This window comes from Eurosta solidaginis, chromosome 4 (assembly GCF_040869045.1).
Source record: "Eurosta solidaginis isolate ZX-2024a chromosome 4, ASM4086904v1, whole genome shotgun sequence".
Lineage (NCBI taxonomy): Eukaryota > Metazoa > Arthropoda > Insecta > Diptera > Tephritidae > Eurosta > Eurosta solidaginis.
In genome coordinates this window covers 226941191-226965376 of record NC_090322.1, presented here as the reverse complement: position 1 = coordinate 226965376, position 24186 = coordinate 226941191, and the positions used below count along the sequence as shown (strand labels likewise).

Below are 24186 nucleotides of genomic sequence, written 5' to 3'. Positions count from 1 at the left end.
CATCCACTCATTAGCTTCAAAAAAAGGAAAATTAGTTATGGATAAAAATATTGCTTTATGTAAAGGAAATCAATACGTAAGAATCAATAAATGTAAAGATTTTATAGATCAAACTATATGTAAGCAGAATAAAGAGGACGGATGTACAATACAAATATTAGAGAAAAATATTGCTCAATGTAAAATGATAAAAGAAAAGAATACACCCTTTATTAATTATGGTAACGGAAACATTATTATTAGCGGATTGAATATATTAAACAACGAGATTTTAGATGGAGATTTTTCAATTTATTTCAAAACCAATATAACATTAAATAACGAAGTATATATAAACATTAGGGAAACTATGGTAAAAATAAAAAGCATAAAGAAAATCTAGATATATTAGAATACTTAGAATCTCAATCAGAATACAAGTTCTATAATCTAGACGAAATATTATCCATATTTGTACCAACTGAACAAAATCCAATCAAGACTAAATTTATAACTATATTAATTATAACCCTATTAATCACAATAACCAAACTATTATTAGAATTTAGAGTAAGGAGAAGGAATATACTTTATCAAAGAGCACTAATACAATATCAAAAAGACCATGAAGAAAGAAAACAAAAAATACTAGAGTCCGAATTGTAAATGAGCACATTTAATTTTAAGAGGGAGGAGAGTTAGTGCAACAGAAAATACACTACTGTACCGATAACATCATCCCATGTATGATATAGAATCAGTAGTTTACATAAAAAGTATGGTCCTCTTTAAACAATGTCTATCTATCTATTAACCATTATCAGAAACCAAAACATTGTAAGCAAAGATAAGATTTCTATTTAAACATAAACCAAATACAAACATAAACAAAACATAAACAAAACCAAATAAAATATTATCAGCGAACAAAAGATTCCTATTCAACCATTGTAAGCATAGATAAGATTTCTACTTAAACATTATCAGCAAGATCCTTTTTTTGAACATTATCAGCAGCCACTAAACAAAAGAAACTAGAGCATATGAATAGAATTCAACATCACTTCTTGTCCAGCGTTTTCTTCATCCTCATCTGAAGTGCGGTCAGCACTTGGCGGCTCTTGGGTGACAATCGGTGGGGGTACGCCACTCGATTTTCTACGTTCACTGCCTGTACTGCTTGTTATTGGTCTGCCATGCAGATCAGCAATGCTGTCGGCTAAAGTTTGTAAATAAATAAAATATTAACAAGTAAGGACGGGACTGTCTTCGGCTGTGCCGAAGGCTTCATACCTTTCATGAATGGAGCTGAGCAATAATCTTATCCCATTTGTAATATCAGAATAATCGACTGTATAATCGATAATTAAATAGAACAGACGTACATACTTAAAAGATATTTTCGATAAATATAAAATAAACAAGTAAACCGAACATTACATACTCAGCTGTGCACTTGAAACGCTGTTGTTGTTTGCTTTGTGCGGTTAATAGTGTTATAAGGCTGCGCAATGGTACATATGTATATTAGGGTGGGTCGATTTGTATGGACGAAAGTCAACCGATATCGCGCCATCGATTTTTCGATAGGATTTGGGCTCTGGAAAAAAAGTTCCCCTGCGCATACCCAAACAAATCATTTTCGAGCCTGCGAAATTTCATTTTTTTGATATTTTTTCGACTTTGATTTTTAAGGTTTTTTTCATGACCTACTAAAAAATTCTCTTTTGGTTGTAAAATTTTCATGTATACCAGTTCGACCAAAAAAAGTCCGCTAAAAACGTTGGCGATAACAGTTTTTTGAAAAAAAAAAAATAATAAAAATATTTATATACATATCAATAAGACAATTTTTTTAGTAGGTTATGAAAAGAAACCTTAAAAATCAAAGTCGAAAAAACTCAAAAAATGAAATTCCGCAGGCTCGGAAATTAGTTTTTTGGGTATGCGTAATGGAACTTTTTTCCTGAGCCCAAATCCTATAGAGAAAACGACCCACCCTAATGTATATGGTTTTATTCTAAACTCATTTTCGGTCAAAAGAAGTTAAAAGGATACAGGATGAACTTGAGTGTAAAAATCCAGTTTAAAAGTTGTAGGTAGTTATGAAAAAAATGTTTACGCCAAAGTTCTTTCGGATTTGGAGATTTTTGTTCGACTTATAGCATTGATTTTGATTATCTTCACTCAGTCTTTATAATTTGGCAAGGGTATTGTCTCTGCCAAATGTCAATATAATGTCTTTAACGGCCGTAAGGCATGTTAAAGTTACAAATTTTCTTCTTCTAAATATGGGTGGTGCCACGCCTATATTTCCAAAATTTTTTAATTTTTCTAAATTGTCGATATCGTCAATGCCAACCCATTTGGGTTCAGATAAGCCCGTATACCGAATTTGGTTTAGATATCTCACCTATTTGCTCTAGTCATCGTGTTAACAGACGGACGAACTGTCATTGCTTTTAACTCAGTTTGTCAGTTAAACACCGCTTAAACTTATTCTGCAGTTTTTCAGTCTACTCTAACTGAAGTTTAAGCTGAGCTTAAGCGGTCGATCTGGCGGGGTTAAATACTAGTTAACTTATCGGTGATTTGCGTTCGTTCGAAATGACGTCGAATCTACCCAACAAGCATAAAGCGAAAAAATGGAAAAAATGATCGTTCCAAACTTTTGGTTCTTTGACTGGACTCAAGTGTAAGATTCCAATATAACAGTATTTTCACTAAATTAAATAAACTATATTATATATAATTTATGTTTGATAAATTACGCTTCTTTACTGCTATCAATCAGGTGTTTATTTCTCACAATAAATAGCTGTTCGCTGTAGTGTTACCACCTGGGAGATTTTTTTTCAACTTAAACTCAACTCGATATCAAATGAAGTATATCAACTGGAGAAACATGTCGAATATTCATTTGAGAACTGCACATTTCTCAAAATCTCTCAAATGTTGGATAATAATTTGAAAATGCTAATGACATTGGAGATCAACTCGAGAGAACTATAAATATTACAAGATTTCTCAAAGGTTGGATAGTGATTGGAGAATGAAGTAAGTTGGCTATCAACTTGAGAACTATCTGGTTTAAGAATAACTAGATAATGATGTTGGATATCACCTCTGGAACTAGATATATATTTCGCTGGAGAAATATCTTTTAAATGTTTGTTGGGTAAGCAAAATCCAGTTGTTGTGGTATCTACAAATTATCTAGATAATAAAATATTAATGTTGCCGTATAAAAAAAGCAGACCCCAAAGGCGACCTTAAAAAAAACCACTAAGTAGTTTCGCTGGAGAAATATGTTTTAAATGTTTGTTGGGTAAGCAAAATCCAGTTGTTGTGGTATCTACAAATTATCTAGATAATAAAATATTAATGTTGCCGTATAAAAAAAGCCGACCCCAAAAGCGACCTTAAAAAAAACCACTAAGTAGTTTAACTGGAGTTTAAATTTGACTAGAATTTAAGCACACTTTGTTTAAGCTTGGCTTAACCAACTACTGAAAAACCGGGCCTTAATCAAATTTTTTTTCGATACTGACGACTTTGATATATGGAATTCTATATCTATTTCGATTCCTTTATACCTGTACAACAAACCATTATCCAATCAAAGTTGTAATACCCTATGTACAAGTGTAGCTGAGTATAAAAATAAAACACCAATTAAGAAATAATTCATTCAAAGCCTACTATGTAATTACTAAAAAAATGTATAGGGAATTCTAAATTTGCAGAAGTTTCTATATCAGTCCTTAAATGAAATACTTCAGCTTAAAAAAATTTAAAACTCGAATTAGATATCTTACAGATCCAATAAGGAATCGGATCCCTGTGTAGGTTAAACTCGTAATATAAAGGACTTTTCGATATGATATTTCAATGGAAATTTACCTTGATATTTAATAAATTGCCATGAGTTTTCGTTTTGTTATTATAATAAACACCTCAAATGAACATCGGTTCGGATTTATACATTCAGATAATATTAAGTAACTTATAACGAATTTGTTTTAGATAAAAACTTGGTAGCCTTCTTGCTATACAAGGAAATATCTTTGAGACACCGGTGTGGGTTAAAAGTACGGTCATATTGTACACGTATCACTTAACCTATATGAACTTAATACAGTAGGCGCTCACAAATTAGAACCACTTTGTTTTTAGGATGATTCTAATTTCTGAAAAATTCTAATTCATGTACGTGGTTTTATTTGTATAAAACCTTAAAAATTAAGTCAATTTGCACTAAAAAACTACAACGAAATCTTTTATTCATAAAAATGATAAAATATAAGATAACAATCCAGTGCAATACATATCACAATGTTTTTTTATTAAATATACACATATGTATATATACGCTGAATCAAAACAAGATCCAAAAAACAAAAACTCCAATTACAATAAATACATTTTTTCCAGGCATGCTTAACCAACGAACCGATATCATTTCGTTACGATAATTAACGTTAATAAACGAAACAAAGTCATTTCGTTTCGTTTATTAACGTTAAGAACGTCAAATTAACGAAATTATTTTTTTTCGTTTTCTGCCATATCAAAACGAAATCAAATCGTTTATGTTGATTATTAATTTCAAACTATGCTGGCAATGCTGTGTTATCCATTTTGAAGGCGGAGTTATTAAAGGTGAAAGCATTAGCCAAGCTGATTGCAACTTTTCTCATAAATTTTGACAGTACGAAGATTTCTCAGAGTATTTTTGACATTACCACCAACGAATTACACAAACAAATTGCATGGAGTTTGTGTGTATGTCCGCTCGCTGTTACCGCCTTATGGCTTTACCATGGCTATAGCATTGCCAGCACAATTCAAACATAAAGTATCACGTTTTTGTTAACGTTTTTAACGTTAACGAAAGCTTTTCGTTTCGGTTAAAAACGAGATACAATTTACCTTGATAATTCCTCTATCGATAATATTTCGAAGTGTTTCAACAGAAACGGTGGAAATTTTTTGATAAACGATTAGCTTAACGTTAAGGTGCATCCCTGATTTTTTCATTCAAAATAAATAAAAGATCGATAGAAAAGGCCAAAAATGAAACAAAAACTTCATAAATAATATTCAGCGGTGTGCAATGTTTTTTGTTAGCCGTATGATAGGTATTAGCTGATTGCAGATGGCGTCACATCAAATTCTAGGGCTAACCGCTTCCCTTGAACACATTTGTTAAGCTTTTCCAAGATCGGAACTTTGGTTTCCAAGGACAAAATCTTTTTCTTACATTTATTTGGCATTTCAGCGAATTACTTTTAAACAAACAATGCCAAAACTCGTGCACGCGCATCGAATTTCACACAAAAACTGTACAGAACCCTTACGAAAATCCAACAACTGCCGAGCGTAACATGAATAAATTCGATTCCCCTTTTTTATATATATTTTGCAACAAAAACGAAAATATGCTCAGAAATTAGAATTTTCGATTCTCATTTCAGATCGTTTAATGTATTGAAAATATTGATTCTAATTTCTGGACATTCTAATTACTAAAGGTTCTAATTTGTGAGCGACTACTGTACCACAATTCAACTGTACAAATATAGAAACGAACAATTAAATACAACTAAAATTTCCTTTGAAAAAGAATAGCAAAATATTTACGCGCTAATTTCAGTTCGCTGGAATAAACATAACAACATTGACTTTGCTGTTTTGGTAGAACAAAAGCTGTTTGTTTAACTGTTTTAGAATTTGCTTTACTCTTGACGAATTAACCATAAAAAATAATAAAACAATAAAAAATTAATTAATGCTTGGCGCAATTTATCACAGAGAAAATTTAGGCCGAACTTCTCTTCGAATTTTCGTTTTTCTCCCTTCTAATTTTCCCTACAAATTAGCGGGATACATGTTTTATTTTCATACTAGAAATACGTTTGGAGTGTACGCCAAATAACTGCCGAGCATCGACCGCGCTTAGACAAACTTTTTCCAATTGAAAAACTGGTTTTGAATTTTTGATGTTGCTTTGACCGGAACTTGAATTCAGGACCTTCGGTGTGGTATGCGAAACACGCTCCCACCACACCACGACGGCCGCTTTTTATCAATAAATAGTTTGAGATTGTGGCAGGCACACGGCTAAAAGTTTGAGCCTAAATCTGAAACATTTTGGACATATGAAAAAACCAAATTTCTTTATTAAAAGACAATATTAAATTGAAAGGTTTCCAATTTAGTAGCAAAATGTTCCAAAAAGTGTTTAAACCGATTAACGGTTAAAAATTTAGGCGCAGATTTCTACCCGTGCACTCAAAAATTTCATCGAGCTTCACCGCTCTATATAAATAGCGCCCACAAAACTTTTCTTGCTATAGTTACTTTATACTTCTTATCAAGCAGCGAAAAAAAAACAGAAACAGAAATGAATTTAAGCAATTATTTCACGATTCTGGCTGTGGTGCTAAGCTATCTGTTGACCCATATAAAATCGGAAACTTACGATCGGCGTTATTTGGTAGCATTACTTAATAGGGAAGAATATTATTGCGATGGGTCATTAGTGACTATGCAAATAGTGATCACAGCTGCGATATGCCTGAACGATGCAAAAACAAATGTAATCAAGGTTGTAGCTAATATAACTAATGCAGAAAAGTTCCGCGGAGCACATCGCAAAGTGAAGAAAGTATTTTATCAAAATAATTTAAAATGCGATACGGATATAGCTGGAATTAAACTGAAGAAAGCCTTTAAACATAATCATGGAGTGAAGCCAATACAACTTTGCGAAAAGCAACTTTCGGTGGGCAAAAATATGCAAATTAGTGAATGGACTGCTCGACAATTAAGACACTACCGAGAGCCTCTTATTCTCGTAAAACATAACGATACTATAGTAGAACCACAGAAATGTGTGGATTACCCCGAAGGAAAAAATATGTATTGTGCTTTAGCTGATTGTAGAAGGTGTATTGCACATCGTGGAGCACCGGGCATCGTTAATGGACAACTTTGTGCGGTGGCATTATTTTCGACTATTGGAAAGCACGAAAAATTGAAACTTTATGTAAATGCAGCTGATCCAGAAGTTCTGGGTTTCATAAGAGAATTGATTGATAATGAAAAATCTGGAAGTTGGTTTTTTTAAAATAAATTATAAATTATAATTATATAATAAATGCTGACTTAACTTTTTCAATAAGGTTGTCATACGATTTGTGATTTAATAAGGAAAATAACTAACTTAAATAATTTGTATTTAATGAAGCTAATTTAAATACACTGTTAAAAGTTTGAGTCTAAATCTTTAACTTTTTTGCAGACCAATGAAAATTTGGTTTAAAATTTAGATTGCACTTATTTTTGTGTAGAAAAAATTACAAAAAGCTTCTTATCTGAGCAATCGGTTGTGGGGGATATATACTATATATACGACCGATCTCATCCATTTTTTCAGACAACGTATATAGTGAAGTCTGAAGCTTCAATCTGATAAATCGAGGAAGATATGACAGAAATTCTCTTTTCTGAGAAATCGGTTTTATAGGGGATATATGCTATAGTGGTCCGATCCGGCCGGTTCCGACAAATGTCTAATCAGACAACCTAAATATAGCCGCTCACCAAAATATCTCAAAAATTGCGGGACTAGTTTGCATACAAACAGACAGACAGATCGGACATGGCTAAATTAACTCAGCTCGTTATCCTGATCATTTCGTTATACTTTTTGGTGGGTCGATCTTTTTTCCTTTAAGGACTTACAATTTTGAGATTTGTGACAAAGTTAATATACCATTTCATTTTCATGAAAAGTATAAAAATCGTTAACTTGGTTGTCACGATTTCATTTTCACTCACCATCTTCCGCATCACTTTCGCTACCCTCAGCACCACACATTTTCTTTGCTAATGCTTGCTGTGTCTGACGCTCCATCTCGTGTATATCGTCAATTGTTAGGCCATACCATTCATCTTGCCACGCCCATGCCTGTCGATGTGCACGCACCATAGTTTTTCGTAATGCTACGTCATGTATGAATTTTGCAATCTTCTTTTGCATTCCCCAATAACGGAACTCAACGCGACAAATTTTATAGGCGCACATCAAGGACATATTACGAGCTGTTCGGTGTTTTTGCCTTTCACCTAACTAATTTTCTCAGATACAAATAGCTTTGGGTCCTCTTCTTTAACATAGTCACCGCCATACAATTGATCTTTGACAATGTCTATTAAATCTATGGAGGGGGGAGAAACACACAAAAAAATCTTCAGAAATAGGATAATTTTCTAGTAAAAGTTCTATTGATAATGTTCTAGATCTGGGGTTACTATTCTAATATTTCTATGCTTCCATTTTCATACGTGCTAAGAATTTTGGTGGATTGCCGCCTTAACCTATATGGAAGGGCAAAGTCTGGCTTGCGATCGGACAGCCAGTTTACCGGGTAATAACCCTCAAACTGAAAAAGGTTCCATGAGGTAGAGGCCACAGAGAGGAGAAGAGCCGTGGGCCTGAGACCAAATAAATAAATGCAAGGCGCGATAACCTCCGAAGTGGTTTAAGGCCTAGCTTCCCTTCCAACTTGCGTCGTGCTCCTTTTAATTTTTCGGACAAGTAGTGTGGGCATGGCAGAGGAATACCAATCGAGAACTTTAATACAGAGAGAGGGCAAACTATTGATAACACATTAATTCCACTAACCGTAACATCCACCTCGATCGCTTATATAAAAAAGGCAGACGGATGAAGAGCGCATGAAAGTTGTAAACCAGGAAAGCTTTAAGTTTGTTTATGTGGCTTTAGAACCGGCAGTGGCCTGAAATCATCCCTGTTAATACTTGTTGTTGTTGTTGTTGTTGTAGCGATAAGGTTTCGGCCCGAAGGTTTAGGGGAGTGTTATCGATGTGATGGTCCTTTGCCGGATACAGATCCGGTATACTCCGGTAACACACATTAAGGTGCTAGCCCGACCATCTCGGGAAGATTTACATTGCCAAACTAAACCTCCAGGCCATCCCTCCCTCCCCACCCCAAAGTTCCATGAGGACCTTGGGGTTGCCAGAGCCTCGTCTGTTAGTGAAACATGATTCGCCGCGATAGGTGAGGTTGACAATTGGGTTTGGAAAAGCTATATATTGCGCTGGCATCCTGAAAGGGTTGCGCTACACAGCCCCTTGGATCTGGTATCTTAGTCGCCTCTTACGACAGACATACCTACCGCGGGTATATTTTGACCCCCTAACCCGCTGGGGGCCCTGTTAATACTCTCAGATCGCTCTTGTGGTGACTTATTCCATGTTGTATTCCCTGGCATTGAATTTGACTGTAGTCATGATGTGGTTTGAAATCAAAACTCTTATCTAAGATGAACCTGTTTTGCCTAGGTCATATTTTATCGTGTAAGCCAATTGCTACTGGCTTTAAACCTAATACTTTGGTCACCATGCACCCAAGCCAACGTGATGTCACTAGCTGATGAGAGGCTCAATATCCTCACACACTCAAGGAATCATTAAGGCTTAGCCTGAGCGGAACAAACAATTTTAGTTAAGTGAAATGGGGATTTCACTTAGTCAAGCAATCTTTTTATTTGCATTGAAATATGCTCGAAAAATTTCTCAGTTTCATAGGTATATTGGATCTTTCTTGCGGTACTGGTTAACGTTACCTTCCCCAAAAGTCTTCCTTAATCCCCAGCGATTTAGGGGGCTTAGAATATACCCGCGGCAGTTATGCCTGTCGTAAGAGGCGACGATTAAACCGCTAAATTGATTTAAGGAGTTGTGTAGCGTAACCCTTTCAAGAGGTTGCCAGCGCAATTTATAGCTTCTCAAACCCAATTGACAACCTCAGCTACCCGTGTCGAATCCTGTTTCCTTAATGGCCATAGTTACCGGAATGTACCGGACCTATATCCGGCAAAGGACCATCAACATCGATAACACTGCCCACAACCTTCAACAACAAAGTATTCTGTATCTACATTAAACAGGGTACACGGGCTGCCGGTTCGGTTAAAATCCGTAGGGGTTGGCAAGTACGCAAATATCAAATAATAATAGAGACACATGACAAGAGCTGCAGTTTGACGAAACCTTTCAACACTGTCATTAAAATTGCTTAGCTCCCCAGGGACTCGTTTTATATAAGTTACACAGCTGGCTGGTGGGACAATGCTAGGTGGCAAGTGGCATGGCGAAGAGCTATAGTAAAAATAAGTAAGGAAGGCTCAGTTCGGGTGTAACCGAACATTACATACTCAGCTTACAACTTTGAAGACAAAATTGTCTTTTTCATGGATACATACAAATGGTAATACTCAAAAGCGTAGCAACTTACCTTTGTTATTTCTTCTTCTTTCATTTTAAATAGCGATCTGAGATGAGTGCCAAGGAATCTGCATACCAAATTCCATTAAGATACCTCAAAATTATGCAAAGAAAATTAATATACTCTGTGAGCTCTACTCAGCTGAGTATAAAAAGAAGAAAAATAAAAGTGTAGTTTACGGTGAACAACCCGCAAATAGAGACAATGAACGAGTGTTAGGTGAAAGAAGATACACCGGGGAGACTGATCCAGATCCGTTAGCATTTCGGCCAACGGAATCCTCCGGAAAGTAAAACCACCAGGAAGTAGTGTCCAGGTCCTCCACCATACTCACCTGTGCGCGTATTACATATAAGAGTGAGCTAACTGTCATGTTCTTTGTTTTACAGGCAGTGCCGCGATTTAGCAACCGATATCTTGGGCAACTTTATGCTCGCATCGACCACAAATACAACAAAAATTTACATCGACTACACGAAATAACTAACATCCACCGGCGATCCAAACAAAACCGTCAACACGAATTTCTTCAGCCGCACACACATTGACAACACAATCACATTCATCGATCCTCTCAACCATCCACCCACATACACCGGAAATCTATCCACCAAACGCCTTCTACATCCACACACCGATACACCAGCATTCACCTGCAGTCCACTCCAAAATTGGTAACATAATTTTGCACTCACAAATACAAGCATACACTGGGATCACCAATCATTGCACCGCGTTACACACATTCTGTCCTATGGAACAAACATACTTTCTCGGAAAGGGGAGAAAAAATAAAACTACACGTGTATCGGCGATTTTCATGTACACGTCAGAATTTTTATGTCCGTCTGTCCGCCTGTGTGAAAGATTTTGGATCGATTTTTAACCCTTTTTCTGTGATCCAATCGAGCTGAATTTTTGCAGCCAGACTCATGGAGATGTCTGCATCACGTCAAATTAAAAAAAATAGATTTTTATCAATTCTCAGATTTTCCTGAATTTTTAGTTTTTATTTTTTCACTTTTTTTGGCATATTTTGGGCAAATTTTTAGGTTACTAAAGCGTTCCGAAAAAAAAAGATTGTTTTTCGACCCATCCTACTCCATATATTTGTAGTTTATCAATAGTAACTTTCTAACACTAAACTGTTTATGACTTTTACAACACTTACAACTGGTATGACAGATGAAACATTGAATTGCACAATCAATAGCCGTGTTTTTTAACACGCGCGTATGCGTTTCGTTTACGCGTGTAAAAAAACGCCTATCTTCGCTTAGATAATGCTTAGGAGACCCATCTAGCGGCTGTGGTTAAACAACTAGCTACAGCAACAGGGTGTACCGAAAAGCGGAGACGCAACGCTCTGATGGCCATAGGGTATAACATATAGCTGAATCAGTTGCGATGAATTGTGGACACACATAGAATACATAGAATTAGTGTAGAGGGTGAAACAAAGACACATATTTCAGTTACATCTGAGTATAATGCGTATTGAAATTTAGTAGGACAAAATTTATGCGCAGCAATTTCAGAGGTGTATTTATAGTTTGTCGCTTAGCAGTCAATATAAAGTTTAAGCGTAAACGGATATACGTGTGTTAAAAAACACGGCTAATATTGCATCATTTATATTCGTTTAACTTACTGTTTGATACAACACACTCTGTGCCGTGTGTGTGTTTGTTCCGATCAGCTGACAGTCAATGATGACATGATACGAAACATTCATTCTCTCTCAATTCGTTTCCAGGAATGCGTCTTAAAGTTCATTCAATTGTAAACATTGGTTCATTCGATTGTAAACAAACTTCATTCGTTTCCAAGAATGGGTCTTGAAGATCAGAGTTGCGTAAAACGCGCAAAAAAAATTTCAAGGAAATCGGTGCGTTTTCATTATTTTTCATTTCAAGTGTATTCAACTACATAAGCGGATCAAAAATTTGCAAAAAAGGTACAAGAAATAACAAAATTAAATGAGCTGTTATATTAACGCACGAAAAGAGATAAGTACATTTTATCTTAGCTATCAAAAAATTTAATTTCACGTGTTGTCACAGAAAAATTTTTAACGGGTAAAATAAGCTTTTTTTTGTATTTGTGATCCTGAAAAAATTCGATTTTTTTGATATCCCATTTGACAATCTTGAGTAAGTTTTCGGTGAAAATCATAAATTAAACCTTTACCATGTAAAATACCCCAAAGTTATTCCGAAATGCCCAAATTTGATTTTGAGGATGATGGCATCTATGGTCAATGTTATAAAAAATGCACATTTTCACGCGCTCTCAGAGAGCGAGAAGTTTCATATCATGTCATCATTGCTGACAGTTGCGCTGCTAGGAGACGTATGTACACTTTGACAATTTTTTGAAGTTCTGTTGAGCCAAAACGTATTTCTATATATTTCATCTGAGAAAAAATGCAGTGCCGCACTCGAAATAACTTTTGTTACGTTTGTGGCTTAGTTATTCGCAACAAGTAAATATTTTAAAAATATTACGAAAACAGTGGTTAATTCGTTTCAGAAAATATTCAAGACTGCTTAGGTCCCTTACTTGTGGTATACTCCGCAAGTCGTCTGAGACTATTGCTATAGAAATTTATGCAAGTTTAATGATAGAAGGTCAACAATAAAGTACGCTGTACCTACCCACAATTTGGCTACCACGTGCGGAGCACTGCAATGAATTGTGTTACTTTTGCGTAAATTTTACTCAAACTAAAGAGTACCAATACTTTCGCCGCAACAAAATTCGCTACGCTAATGTAGAATCGGTTATTCCAGCGGTTCTGTATTCACCAGAAGAACGTATAGCGGCTAAAATGGAGATTTTTGATGATGTTCTCGAATTAAGCAATGGAGAACCCACAGTAGTACCAACAGTGCTAACAACATTTCTTGCATCGAATGCGAGATGCGAGAATCCAGAAGTATCGGAATTTGTACCAATACACCCAGGGACTGCAGTGCCGCATTTAGTAACGCAAGCCGACTTCAGTGACCTTGTACGAGACGTAAATTTGTCAAAGAGAACAGCGGAACTCTTTGCATCACGCTTTAAGCAGTGGACTATAGTGGCGGCTGATTTTAAAATAACAGCCGCTCGTGATCGACGTAGCATTATTCCATATGACGAATTTTTTAAATTGCGCTAAGATCGGGGAAAAAAACTGGCTTATTGTTGTGATATTGATTCGATGTTTGTAAATATTGGTTAACCTCACATTTCCGAGGAGTGGCGACTTTTCATCGATGCATCGGTCAACAGCCTTAAACTCGTGCTGATTCATATCGGTAACAGACATCCAGCTGTCCCGATCGCATATGTCACAAACCTCAAAGGAACATACGAAGGCATGGAATTAATATTACAGCTGATAAAGTACCATGAGCATAATTGGAAAATATGCTGCGATCTGAAAGTGGTCGGATTACTCATGGGTGTTAAGCGTGGATTTCCAACCCATCAGTGCTTTTTGTGTACATGGGATGGTAGCAAAAGAGATCAACATTACACTGAATTTAAGTGGAAGCCGCGAACGTGCTACAAAATAGGCGTAGAAAGTATAGAAATTCTACCATTGATGCAGCCATCTCAAATCATTTTGCCACCACTATACATTAAGCTCGGTGTCGTATCAAATTATGTAAAATACTGGATCGTGAGGGCGAGGCGATTGCAAGTTTGCGCAAAATTTTTCCGAAATTGAGCGGCGCAAATATTCTTGTAGGTATTTTTTTAAGAAGGCATTCAGTACCTTTATTTTTTTTTAATGATGTGTATGATTTAAGGTGTTTTCAATGGTATGCCGATAAATACAAATTAGGAAGTCTAAGTTCGGGTGCAACCGAACATTATATACTCAGCTGAGAGCTTTGGAGACAAAATAAGGGAAAATCACCATTTAGCAAAATGAACCTAGGGTAACCCTGGAATATGTTTGTATGACATGTGTATCGCTAACTTATTTATATATGTAATACCACGAACAGTATTCCTGCCAAGATTCCAAGGGCTTTTGATTTCGCCCTGCAGAACTTTTTCATTTTCTTCTACTTAATATGGTAGGTGCAACACCCATTTTACAAAGTTTTTTCGGCCTTATTTAATACCAAGATAAAGTGACTTCAGATAAGTACGTGAACTAAGTGGGCGTGTTCGTCATCCGATTTCGCTAGTTTTTATTCAGCACACATACAGTAATAGGAGTAACGTGCCTACCAAATTTCATCATGATATCTTCAACGACTGCCAAATTACAGCTTGCAAAACTTTTAAATTACCTTCTTTTAAAAGTGGGCGGCGCCACACCCATTGTCCAAAATTTTTCTAATTTTCTATTTTGCGTCATAAGGTCAGCGTACCTACCAAGTTTCATTGCTTTATCCGTCTTTGGTAATGAATTATCGCACTTTTTCGGTTTTTCGAAATTTTCGATATCAAAAAAATGGGTGTGGTTGTAGTCCGATTTCGTTCATTTTAAATAGAGATCTGAGACGAAAGGCCAGGAACCTACGCGCCAAATTTCATCAAGATACCTCAAAATTTACTCAAGTTATCGTGTTTACAAGCGGACGGACGGACGGACATGGCTAAATGAATTTCTTTTTTCACCCAGATCATTTTGATATATAGAAGTCTATATCTATCTCGATTAGTTTATGCCGTTACGGATTACCGTTATGCGAACAAAGTTAATATACTCTGTGAGCTCTGCTCAGCTGAGTATAAAAAATAGTTGCGAGTTATGAATTTTTATCAAAATTGAATGCTATCGAAAAACGCACATGGAAAGGCACAGTTGCCGTTATTGAGCAGTTTCTTGGCAACAAAGGAGCAGCCAATTATAAAAATATTGTTGGAGAAATAATTTCGGCATATGACGAAATGGGAATATGTATGTCGGTAAAGATCCATTTCCTTCACAATCATTTAGATGTTTTCCCTGATGATTTGGGATCTTGCAGCGATGAGTATGGCGAAAGGTTCCATCAGGACATTACGGCTATTGAAAAGCGCTTTAAAGGACAAGACATTACGCTTATGCTTGGCTAATACTGTTGGTCTATTTGTGGCGATACTGACACAAATGCTTACAAACGCAAAAATAAAGAGCCTAAGTTTCTTTAAAAGCATTGACATTTTTAATGTAACAATTTTTAATTTTAATATAATAAAATTAATAAAAAAATTCGGGTTTTTAATGAGCTGAAACCGTTACAAAAAAACCGATAACCATTTAAAAAAAAAATTTCAGGAAAATCTGAGAATTGATAAAAAAAAACTATTTTTTTTTTTAGTTTGACGTCATACAGGCGTTTCCACGAGTCTGCCTGTAAAAATTCAGTTCGATTGGATCACGGAAAAAGGGTTAAAAATCGATCCAAAGTCTTTCACACAGGCGGACAGATGAACACTACCTTTTTACTTTATACATACAAAAATCTGATGCGTACATATTTTTTCTCCCCTTTTCGGGTATTTGGTTCATAGGATAGAACTAAAGCTCGTTTTTGTAATGCAATATTGGTAACACATCCGCCAAAAACTGCATTCATCCATAGTCATACACACATACACATATAAGGTAACACTAACGGCCCGATTCTTAGCGTTACCGGTAAAATAGTACCCAGAACATTATGTAACCGAAAATCGTTACCAGTTGTTTTATGCGCGATTCTGGCCAAAGTGGTAACGCTGTCATCACCGAAAAACTCACCAGTGTTTGCGGTGAAATTTAAAAGTTGGTTTTCTTCGCTTTACCCATGGCGGAACGATACAAGGTGACAGCATGGGACAGCTGAATATAAACTTTTTTTTATTTAATTTGATACATCAACTTTCGGCGCAGTACGATTTTGACATTTGTCCATCGAATTTACAAAAACGAAGTACATGGAATTATTATTTATGTTTGTAGGTATGTCACCTTGCTGCCACCGTGTATGGTTCCGCCATGGCTTTACCGAAAATGTGTCTCTCGTAGATACGATGTTAACGAATAAACGGGACGATGTGTATATACAGAAACGATATAATAGAGAGACATTGCATAGACGAAAAATAGTGTGAGGCAAGCTTCACAAAATTCTAATAGGTCACATTCACCACTTACCACAGCAGAATTTGTTAAACTACCACTGTCTGTATTTGTTATTTAACAATTATTTGTACACTTTTTATTCAGCTAATGTGTTCAGAATTTTAACTTTTACTCACTAAAACTCCAATCAGTGTATTTCCGTGCTTAAATTATGTTAAAAATTGTGTTAAAGTTTTTGGTGTGGTGAAAGTGAGCTACTAGAATTTTGTTACGCTCCGCTGCTTTCCACCGAAGTTCGCGCATGCAATATCTTTATATTCCAAAATTTTTGGTATATACATATGTGCATACATGCATACGTTTTTACAAAGCTATATTAAAATATATACTGTGAAAGTACATGGAAACAAATATGTATAGCAAGAGGCAACACTTTTTTACTATTATGTTTACTTATTTGGGCTCACAATTCGTTATTTTTATACTCAGTTGAGCAGAGCTCACAGAGTATATTAAGTTTGATTGGATAACGGTTGGTTGTACAGGTATAAAGGAATCGAGGTAGATATAGACTTCCATATATCAAAATAATCAGGATCGAAAAAAAATTTGATTGAGCCATGTCCGTCCGTCCGTCCGTCCGTCGGTCCGTCCGTCTCTTAACACGATAACTTGAGTAAATTTTGAGGTAAATTTATGAAATTTGGTATGTAGGTTCCTGCGCACTCATCTCAGATCGCTATTTAAAATGAACGAAATCTGACCATAACCACGCCCACTTTTTCGATATCGAAAATTTCGAAAAACCGAAAAAGTGCGATAATTCATTACCAAAGAAAGCTAAAACGATGAAACTTGGTAGATGGGTTGACCTTATGACACATAATAGAAAACTAGTAAAATTTTGGAAAATGGGCGTGGCACCGCCCACTTTTAAAAGAAGGTAATTTAAAAATTTTGCAAGCTGTAATTTGGCAGTCATTAAAGATATCATGATGAAATTTGGCAGGAACATTACTCCTATTACTATATGTACGCTTAATAAAAACTAGCAAAATCGGAGAAGGACCACGCCCACTTTTAAAAAAAGTTTTTTTTTAAGTAAAATTTTAACAAAAAATTTAATATCTTTACAGTTTATAAGTAAATTATGTCAACATTCAACTCCAGTAATGATATGGTGCAACAATATACAATAATAAAAGAAAATTTCAAAATGGGCGTGGCTCCGCCCTTTTTCATTTAATTTGTCTAGGATACTTGTAACGCCATAAGTCGAACAAAAATTAACCAATCCTTTTAAAATTTGGTAGGGGCATAGATTTTATGACGATAACTGTTTTCTGTGAAAATGGGCGAAATCGGTTGGTGCCACGCCCAGTTTTTATACGCAGTCGTCCGTCTGTCCTTCCGCATGGCCGTTAACATGATAACTTGAGCAAAAATCGATATATCTTTACTAAACTCAATTCACGTAATTATCTGAACTTCCTTTATCTTGGTATAAAAAATGAACGAAATCCGACTATGACCATGGCCACTTTTTCGATATCGAAAATTACGAAAAATGAAAAAAAAATGCCATAATTCTATACCAAATACGAAAAGAGGGATGAAACATGGTAATTGGATTGGTTTATTGACGCGAAATATAACTTTAGAAAAAACGTTGTAAAATGGTTGTGACACCTACCATATTAAGTACAAGAAAATGAAAAAGTTCTGCAGGGCGAAATAAAGAACCCTTGAAATCTTGGCAAGTATTACATATATAAATAAATTAGCGGTATCCAACAGATGATGTTCTGGGTCATCCTGGTCCACATTTTGGTCGATATCTGGAAAACGCCTTCACATATACAACTACCACCACTCCCTTTTAAAGCTCTCATTAATACCTTTAATTTGATACCAATATCGTACAAACACATTCTAGAGTCACCCCTGGTCCACCTTTATGGCGATATCTCGAAAAGGCGTCCACCTATAGAACTAAGCCCCACGCCCTTTTAAAATACTCATTAACACTTTTCATTGGATACCCATATCGTACAAACATATTCTAGAGTCACCCCTGGTCCACCTTTATTGCGATACCTCGAAAAGGCGTCCACCTATATAACTAAGGCCCACTCCCTTTTAAAATACTCATTAACACCTTTCGTTTGATACCCATATTATACAAACCTATTCGAAAGTCACCCCTGGTCCACCTTAATGGCGATATCTCGAAAAGGCGACCACCTATACAACTACCACCACTCACTTTTAAACCCCTCATTAATACCTTAAATTTGATGTCCATATCGTACAAACACCTCCTAGGGTCACCCCTGGTCCACCTTTATGGCGATATTTCGAGACGGCGTCCACCTGTAGAACTAAGGCCCACTCCCTTTTAAAATACTCATTAACACCTTTCGTTTGATACCCATATTGTACAAACAAATTCTAGGGTCACCCCTTGTCCAGCTTTATGGAGATATCTCGAAACGGCGTCCACCTATGGAACTAAGGAATACTCCCTTTTAAAATACTCATTAACACCTTTCATTTGATACCCATATCGTACAAACAAATTCTAGAGTCAACCCTGATCCACCTTTATGGCGATATCCCTAAATGGCGTCCACCTATAGAACTATGGCCCACTCCCTCATAAAATACTCTTTAATGCCTTCCATTTGATACACATGTCATACAAACACATTCCAGGGTTTCCCTCGGTTCATTTTCCTACATGGTTATTTTCCCTTATGTTGTCACCATAGCTCTCAACTGAGTATGTAATGTTCGGGTACACCCGAACTTAACCTTCCTTACTTACCCAGTATTGCCTTTTTCTAAACAACAGCTTTTGTGTGGTTACATCGATGTTACCACCTATTTTAGTGGGTAAACAATTATCCGGCTACTTCCGTGGGCAGAATACCAAAAGGGTACAAAAGTTACCACATGAAGAATCAGGCTGCGGATATACACTTTTTTTGGGATAAGGGCCACATTCGTACTGGCCTGAATCAGACTGATACGGGGAATTTGATAGCGTTCAGCTGGTCCATAGCACCAGTGTTGCCAGGTGATGCAAAAAAAGAAGCTAGATTGGCAAAAAAAAGGTTATAAAAGGCTAAATTTAGAAAAAAAAGACGCTAAAAATAGGCCAGAAATTTTTTGGTTAATTCATAAATTTTTTTTTATATTTTAGTTTACACATTTATAAATAAAAACTTATAAACATAACTTAAGCATAAATTCCTGTTTCAAAACATATCAGGCACATTTTACTTGACTAGCACATGGAATTACTTTAAATGATTGCATATGTGTATATACATACAAAAAATATTACAAACTAATTATTTATATATATACTCCCCGTCTGAAGTATCAAAAGAGCTTAAGTCTGGGTATAAAGTTTGGCTATTTACAATAGATATGAGATCATCGGTAATTTCAAAGTCATTACAACATTTAGATAAGCGTTTTAACGAGCATCTAATATTAAGCAGCGCATTAAGCACTTTAATTTTTCGTTTGTTCCTTAATTTAGTTTTCAAAATTTGCATGCCACTAAAAATTCTTTCAACCTCCGCGTTACTGAGTGGTAATACTAAAAAACTAAATATGAATTCGACAAGTTCTAAAAAAGGAGGTTCGTTTAATGCATTTTTATGTTCTCGGACTTCCGACCAAAATTCCATGGTGGAGTGTACATTTTTTCATTGTATATTTATAAGTTTTCGCCAATGCATCTCTATTAATGCTATTTGACTTGAAGAATAACTATACTTCTCTTTTTCAAAGTAAGAAAATACATCTGACTTTGAACTTTTCAACGAATTTTCAGCAGAAAAAGAATTAATCTTTTGTAGAGAATTCATATTATTAGGTATTAGGTGTTCACAAGAACTACTGAAATTATTTTATTTTAGAAATTTTTAAAAATACATTCGGAGTAAAAAAGGCTAGAAAAAAGTCACGAAGCTAAACCCAAAATTTCTAGGCTAAAAGCAAAAAAAAAAGGCTAAATCTAGCCTCGAAAAGGCTAACCTGGCAAAACTGCATAGCACAGATGTTTACAAGAAGTCAATGACCTTAAAGAGCAAGTCAGCCGCCAACATTGATCAGATTGAGCAGGGAGGGAGAGAGTGCCCTGCAGAGCGGCGCTGATAAAACACCACAAAAACAAACCCACCACGATTGTGCAGCCAGAAACAGGGTGATTGGGGAGAGAACACACTTGCTTTATGTTAGATATAAGTTCTCCATTATTATTATTTTAGTTGCATCACTCCTCCTTTTTTTTTGTTCACATATCTTTTTCTTATTGAATTATTCGAGGTATTTAAGGGCGAGCCGTGCAGTGGTTCCTGTGTGATTTTGAATGGTTTTGCACGTAGTCGTTTCATTTCATTATTTGTAAAAACTTTTTTTTTAAGTTTTTTGCTACAAAACAGCACATTTATTCGTACCTTGATTATTTATATTTTTTTGAATGTTGGCGTTAAGCCACAAATACAACGCAGCAGTCTCACGCACGTGGAGAAGAAGAAGAAAAATAAAAACACCTAACACCTTAAAGAGAGTTACACTGACTGCACTCATTAGGTCTACACGACCATTGGAGCATCCCTGGGATGCTACATCTCGGGGTATTTCACGGTTTTTCCATTATTTTGTATTCTTTTTCCGGGCAGCCGCATCTTATGAAGTTCCACACACCCGCTTGCGTAAGCGGAAATAATAATAAGTTACAAATTAACACTGCAAGAATTTACTACAGTTTCATTTCGCCGGAGCTACTAAATTTAGGTGGGGTGGTTGTTGTTTTGACTTCTCTTTCTTTGCAGGTTGCTTTCGGATGGTACCATTGGAGAGGACAAGCGAGGTGAGTCTCAACAGCATACCCAAAGTATGTATGTGGCTAGTTATGTCGAAAAACAATTTTTTACCAATACCATTAACACGCGCTTATACATAAATTAATTCACACTCAGCGGTGTGACAGTTTTTTTGTTAGATACTCAGCGTAGAGAACTGGGAGTAGGCTCGCAGATATATTTATACCCGCTAGCGTTTCATTCAAATCGTTTCTTTTTCTTTTTTTTATTTTCTTTTTTTTTTTAATAATTTCGTTAGCTTAATGTGAAAATGTGCGAAGTCAACTTTTGCGAATTTTGAGGAGACGAAAAAAAAGAATAATTTTTGAAATAACCTTCTTTTTTTCAAAATTGTAAATGAGGATACCTTGGTTGCAATACTTTTGAATGTAGAAGCTTTGAAAAAGATTAATAAAAATCATATATGCTAACTCAGCAGCTATTTTATGACTTAGCACAATTTCCGCACTCAAAACAAAATTTTTCTCCTGACTTTGCACTTTTTACTCAATATTGTTACGAATATTAGCAGCACTAAGTGGTATTGCCATCTCTAAGCCGACGCTAAGCAGTGACTGTACGCACATCAATAATTCAATCATTATGTCTGCACATATGTACGTACACGCAGTGGAGAAGAGATGCACAAACACATGCAGATATCTTATCTGAGATGCTCCCAAAAGTATGCAATTGTAATTGTGGAAGTGTCACTCATAAATACACGCGCATATGAGAAGCTATACACGTGCATCTGTAGTTATAATTATAAGGCAGTAACTAAGTAAATTCTGGAAGCTCCTAGAAGATGCAACGAGGAAATCACAGAATATAAAAGCACCAACGATAGAGGCGCAATAATTAGTTTTGATTAAGACGCTATATGGCGAGCAATAGCAGTATTATTTATTGTGAAGTACTTTAATAAAGGCCATTTTTCCATTATTCAATATTGAAGTTACTTAGTCAACAGTTTAGTGATACGAACTTAGCAGAAGATTGCAAATAAGAGGATTTGCAGTAAATTCGTTACAATATGTTTCCCCATCACTCCTCACTTTTAATGGTTGAAATATAAGACTAAAACTATATATTTCACAAAAAATACTATTTATTTGTCAAACTATTTCTAACGGTTCTGATCTGGACTCTTTTGCCGAATAGTGCACAGACAATAATTTATTTTTAAATTCAAACCAATGATGTGTTGTGTCTTATTCCAAAAAGACAACAGCCACATACTTCATCTCCAAACTAAATGCTAAATATCTTAATCGTTGTCAAAAGAGTAAAGACTTGAGTGTACTTTTTAACTGCAAACTCTATTTTTCTAGCACCGTTGAAATTTGTTTATCTTTGCACCGAACGAAAAAACCAAAAAAATTGTGTACCCACATGCATTAGAATAAAATACAATAATAAAATGTTTTGAAAGAAAATTGCACCAAATATGCGTACAAAATTCAACTCAATTTACAGAACAATAAACTAAATTATCAACAAACAAAACAGAAAAAATAACGCAACATTCATTCGATTTCTGGCGTTACAACGTACGCCGGGTATAGCTAGTAGTTAATAGTGAACAACGGAAATACTGCTTATAAATTTGCTATAAAATCCAATGTTACTAAGCTCTTGATAGCGCGCCTATAAGTATTCTATACAATTAGGATTAAAAACATTAGAATTAGTATGTAAGTAATGGTGTACAAAAGGAATAGCAACAAAAAGGCAACACTTAAAGACCAATTGGACAGCGATCAGCGGGGCATTCGTATAGCTGAATGGATAAAGGCATCTGCCTTTACACTACTATATTTAGAGTATGAGTGTTGGAGATTTCGAGTTCTAATATCAATAGCAACGAGTTAGCTTTATGAAATTTTTGGTATTATATAGTGCTTACTATGAATGTGAGTGACTGCGACACAAAGTGTCACGGCCTTAAGAAAACAATTTTTTTTAATTTCTTGATTTTGCTTTAATTTATTTTATTTCTTTTCACCACAAATACTTTTTTTCATACATACATATATAAGTAATAGTTAACAAAAAACACAAATTTTATATATTAAACATAATCATATAATATATATGTAAGTATATCTAGGTATGTATGTATGTAGGTATATAATTAGAATTGCTTACGCATATTTGTGTCGATTTCAAACGCGAAATTATTTTTGCGTATAGCAAGTACCACAAATTCGAAATACATTTATTTTTGTATAGTAAAAGTAACAGTTTCACACTTTGGAAAATTTTAACAAATAGCTTTGGTTTTATTAATTAACTAACACTTTTTACATACATACTTATATGGCGAACATATTTATACTTGTATGCTTATTAGGGTGTTTTAGGGGACATATTTTATTTTTGTTCGTCTTATGTGAAAATTTTGATTCTAATATAAAACAAGTAAGGAAGGTTAAGTTCGGGTGTAACCGAACATTACATACTCAGTTGAGAGCTATGGTGACAACATAAGGGAAAATAACCATGTAGGAAAATGAACCGAGGGAAACCCTGGAATGTGTTTGTATGACATGTGTATCAAATGAAAGGCATTAAAGAGTATTTTATGAGGGAGTGCGCCATAGTTCTATAGGTGGACGCCATTTAGGGATATAGCCATAAAGGTGGATCAGGGTTGACTCTAGAATGCGTTTGTACGATATGGGTATCAAATGAAAGGTATTAATGAGTATTTTAAAAGGGCGTGGACCTAAGTTCTATAGATGGACGCCTTTTCGAGATATCGCCGTAAAGATGGACCAGGGGTGACTTTAGAATGCGTTTGCACAATATGGGCATCAAACGAAAGGTGTTAATGAGTATTTTAAAAGGGAGTGGGCCTTAGTTCCATAGGTGGACGCCGTTTCGAGATATCGTCATAAAGGTGGACCAGGGGTGACTCTAGAATGCGTTTGTACGATATGGGTATC

At 35.5% G+C, this 24186-nt stretch overlaps 1 protein-coding gene across 1 annotated transcript; it reads right to left on the bottom strand.

Moving 5' to 3' along the window:
- Positions 1 to 535: 535 nt before the first annotated feature.
- Positions 536 to 11141, bottom strand: LOC137249120 (protein retinal degeneration B-like). The gene is made up of 3 exons (XM_067780343.1): positions 10996 to 11141; positions 7825 to 8204; positions 536 to 1198 (listed from the first exon to the last, which is right to left on the bottom strand). The coding sequence occupies exons 2-3, from the start codon at positions 8078 to 8080 to the stop codon at positions 1014 to 1016; spliced, it is 441 nt and encodes a 146-aa protein (XP_067636444.1). The 5' UTR covers positions 8081 to 8204; positions 10996 to 11141; the 3' UTR covers positions 536 to 1013.
- Between the last annotated feature and the right edge of the window lie 13045 nt (positions 11142 to 24186).